Source organism: Sinocyclocheilus rhinocerous, unplaced genomic scaffold, assembly GCF_001515625.1.
Source record: "Sinocyclocheilus rhinocerous isolate Xijiao unplaced genomic scaffold, SAMN03320098_v1.1 scaffold3477, whole genome shotgun sequence".
Taxonomy (NCBI): Eukaryota; Metazoa; Chordata; class Actinopteri; order Cypriniformes; family Cyprinidae; genus Sinocyclocheilus; species Sinocyclocheilus rhinocerous.
The window spans coordinates 524,072-528,486 of record NW_015667279.1 but is presented as its reverse complement, the minus strand read 5'-3'; the positions used below and the strand labels follow the sequence as shown (position 1 = coordinate 528,486).

General features: G+C 35.1%; 1 protein-coding gene across 1 annotated transcript in view; it reads right to left on the bottom strand.

Annotated features, from left to right (window-relative positions):
• Positions 1-214: 214 nt before the first annotated feature.
• Positions 215-4,415, bottom strand: part of LOC107733554 (serine/threonine-protein kinase H1 homolog) — a 12,741-nt gene continuing 8,540 nt past the window's right edge. The window contains exon 3 of the mRNA XM_016545220.1: positions 215-1,178. Coding sequence (XP_016400706.1) covers positions 861-1,178 — 318 coding nt within the window. The 3' untranslated portion in view covers positions 215-860. The remainder of the gene's footprint in view (positions 1,179-4,415) is intronic.

The window sequence follows — 4,415 nt, the reverse complement described above, 5'->3', positions numbered from 1 at the left end:
ATTACCTTTTTTATTCCTCATGTCATTTCTAAACCTGTATGACTTCTTAATTTCTGCATAATATGACAGAAAGTTATGAAAATCTGTTTTTGTTTTTTTTGGCCATACAATTAAAGTCGGAGGTCTATTGTAGTTTTAGACCCCACTGACTTGGACTCATTGTACGGACAAAAAAAAAACAGTTCTTCAAAATATCTTTTCTGCTTCTTTCATGAATAAACGAAGACAGAATTTTCATATTTGTGTGAACTACCCCTTTAAGGCTCATAACTAACCAGCCGCAATATTAAGAGATTACACAATGTGTGTATCATTACAAATGTGATATATACGTGGTTACTTCAAAAAGCAATTACCAACTATTTGATTCTTACCTTTCCATCATGTTCAAAGTGATATTAAGGCACAATAAACTATCACAAGGTCATGTGATTTGTTGCTAATAATGAATAAACAGCACATTTCCCCCATCAGAAGAGCAATCTTCTGGGTGGGTACCGTAACAAATAATTCACAGCAAAAATCAGGAAGGTGTATTCTTAGTCCTTCCAGCAACTTTTGTAAAATTCTGTTCAACAGATACAATCAGGTAAAAGGCTGAATGAGATAAATTCCAAAGACAACATACACATGAAAATACATCAACAATAAATAAATAAAACACTCACATAAAAGGTAAAGAACGAGAGAGAAACAGCAGAAAAATAGAAAATGAATGAAGTTTAGAAGGAGGTTTTCTGCTAATTGGCTCTGTGGTGATGGAGCAGGAAGTTGACATCTAAATTGAGGCACAATGTTGTTCTGCTCTTTCTGATGTTTTTCGTAAGGTCCTGTTTGTCACATAGTCATGGTTGTTGCTCTCAGCCGTTACACTGCTGCTGGTAACGGCGATTGAGTTCTCGCAGCTCCTTCTCGCGAACGCGTCGCGCTTTGCTGGACTTCGTGGAGCGGCTGGAGCGAGTGGACTGTGCTGATTTGGTGCTCTGGCAGCGTGATGACGCTCTCTTCCGCAGGTTCTGGGAAATGGACCGCTGCAGGTTCTTCATGGAGGAGGAAGCAGCCATGCTGACAATCCAAGGGTGTTTAAGTGCCTGGCCCGCAGTCAGACGCTCAGTGGGATCCACCGTGAGGACACGGTCAATGAAGTCCTTAGCAAGGTTGGAAACACTTGGCCATGGCTGTCAGAAAACAAAAGAGAACAGAAAATAGCTTAGAATCTTTTGAGAATGTCTGAATACTTCTAAGACTTTTATAGAGTTTTTTATACAGTGTAGAGGGGAAATAAGATCTTCAAATAAATTGATTCAAAGGTTTAAAAGTTGCAGCTGTACATGACAACATGTAACAACCCAGCTAATAAAATATATATAAACTATCATTCAAATGTTTGGGGCTGGTAAGATTTTCTAATGTTTTAAAATGAAAGAAAGCTCACCAAGGTGACCTTTTAAGCTTACATTTATTTGATCAGAAATACAGTAAAAACAGTAATACTGTGAAATATTATTACAATCTAAATTAAGTGTTTTCTATTTTAATATATTTTAAAATGTAATTTATTCCTGAGATGGCAAAGCTAAATCATTACTAGCCATTGCATCAGTCTTTAGTGTCACATGATCCTTCAGAAAGCATTCTAATACACCAATCTGGTGCTCAAGAAATATTTTCTTCTTACATTATCAATTCATATTACCGTAATTTCTGATTTCTGATTCTAATATTTTGTGGAAGCTGTGAATATTGATTTTTTTTTTCAGGATTCTTTGATCAATAGAAAGTTCAAGAAACACTGTTCTTTTGAATTTTCTATTCATCAAACAATCCTGAAAAAAGTCAGGATTCACAGTTCGTAACATAAATTATAAACTGAAACAATAACATAATGTAATTATAATATACGCTATAAACTGAACAATAACATAATACTGCATAATATAATATAATATTTGCTGATTTCTGTATTTTAAGATAGATGCATATTTTGGATACCCATTTCATTAAAGGGATAGTTCACCCAAAAAGGAAAATTCTGTCATTAATTACTCACCTTCATGTCGTTCCAAACCCGTAAGACCATAAGAACCACTCATGTCACATGGACTATTTTAATGATGTCCTTACTACGTTTCTGGGCCTGGGAACATTTCAGTTACATTGTTGTCTAAGCTCTCGGATTTCACCAAAAATATCTTTAATTTGTGTTCTGAAGACGAACAAAGGTCTTACGGGTTTGGAACAACATGAAGGTGAGTAATTAATGACAGAATTTTCATTTTTGGGTGAACTATCCCTGTAATGCCCAGATTGGACCTTTGCTAACGTTAACCAGCTTTTAATTTATGTTGTCTGGAAATACATAGATGTCAGTAAGAAAGAAACAAACAAAGACCGGTCAATTATAGCAATAGCTAATATTGCGGACAATGCGGAGCATAATTCCAGTTCAGTAAAAGAGAAAGCAAGCACACTCCCTGGACTGCATCACCTGTGCCAGGTGACTGGCTAGACTAGCCGTGCATGTCCTGGTATGTTATGACAACTGGCCAAACACTAGCAGCTCTATAAGCAAGAGAGAAAACAAAACATGGTTCGGTTTTTGTTGGTTAGCATGACTCCTCAAGGGCTTTTCCCTGTAAAGCCCACATTCGTCTTGTCTGTGACTCACAGCAGCAGAGAGGCCCTGACGCGCACACTCTGCCAGGAACTCTGCGGCCTTACATCACACGCTCATGCAGGGGGTTACTGCGGGATAAGACATGATGACAGGACTGTGCTGGGTATTGTCCAGCTAACACAAACACACACACTCCACAAAATACAAGCACACGCAATCACACAAAAACATGCATGCAAAACACGATAAATAGAGGCACGCAAATAAACACGTTCAGAATCCCAAGGTCAAAGACAAAACGGTTGGCAAAGGTTTAAAGTGTTTGAAAAGCACTTTGTGATGAATAGAAACAGAGCACATTAACAGACAGACAGACAGAAGGAGGCAGGACTATCATAGCCTGTTGTGTTTTGCCTTTGAGATGGTGGCTTTGTGGGGAATATTTCTATTTAGGAATGCAGTTCTGAATGGACTGGGGAAAAGCCTCAATGACCTCAAGTCACTGTATAGCAGTAGACAGATATTTTCAGTGGGGCACTGTTGTTCTTCTTCTAGAGAGGATGTGATTGGGCAAAAGTTTGAATAGTGCAGGATGAATCAGTATTTTTTCAGTATTTTGTTTTTTACCAGAAAGAAAGACATTGGCAAATATTTGCTAATGGCTAATTTTGTCAAAAGCATACAGATGGCCTTAAAGCTAATAGGTATGGACTACATGGCAAAAAGCTTTTGCTCACCAGACCGCAGACAGAATATATGCCATGCAGTGCCAAGGTTATGACTGTAGGTCCCAGGCAATGCGTGGTTAGTTGGTTAGTTAGTTAGTTAGTTGGTTGGCGTTTTAACACCATGCCAGCTTACATGGCAATTTTTATAGCAAGTAAAAAGTTTAAATACTACAAAATAGCATTTTAAAAACCTATATAATGTTTTTAAAGTTTGCTTTAAAACTTAATTTTCTTTTGCAGAGCAATATAATTTCCTAGGAGAACAAGCACAATTGAATAAAATATGTTGAAGAGATGCTGGACTCTGAAATGAAGAACATAGCAGTGGATCTTTATTTTGTGTGTGTGAAATCTCCTATGATCTAATTATTGAAAATGAAAATGTGACCTTTACATACAGTAGGGTTCATTTCATTTTCTGTATCATTTAAAGTGTTTATTCATATTCATAATTTAAAAAATAGTTTGCAGAACAATAAAAATAGTCAAATTAAAACTGATGTCTGCTTTATATGCCACTAGTGGGATTAATTGGTTAACAGTCTATAATGCAGTTTTACCATATGGCAATACATCATTATTCTTTACTTTCTCTCTTCAAGAAATCAATAATATTACGTTTTAAAGGCACACTAAAAAACCTTAAGGGGTAACCAACAGAGGAAGGACACATACTAAATTACACTATTAGTACAGATGTAACTGAGTTTATGCCACACTTGTTTTATCTTTTATAAAGGTAAACAGAATTTGCTTACAAATACATTTTCTGATATTTTTGCTATAAATATTTTGTTTATTATTATTTATTTGAGCATGTCTATAATAATATAATTGTATTTAACCATTTAAAGTATTTAAGTATTTATATTCTGATTTAAAATTAAAATGAGCCAAAAAGCATCAAAATACAACACCTATATTTTATAACTTTTATATATATATATATATATATATAAATTATTATTATTATTTTTTTATTTTTTTTTTACATGCCATGTGACCGTTAACCAAAATCATGGAACTGTGAATATCTGAATGTGTCATTAAATTAAGATATATTAACTTAA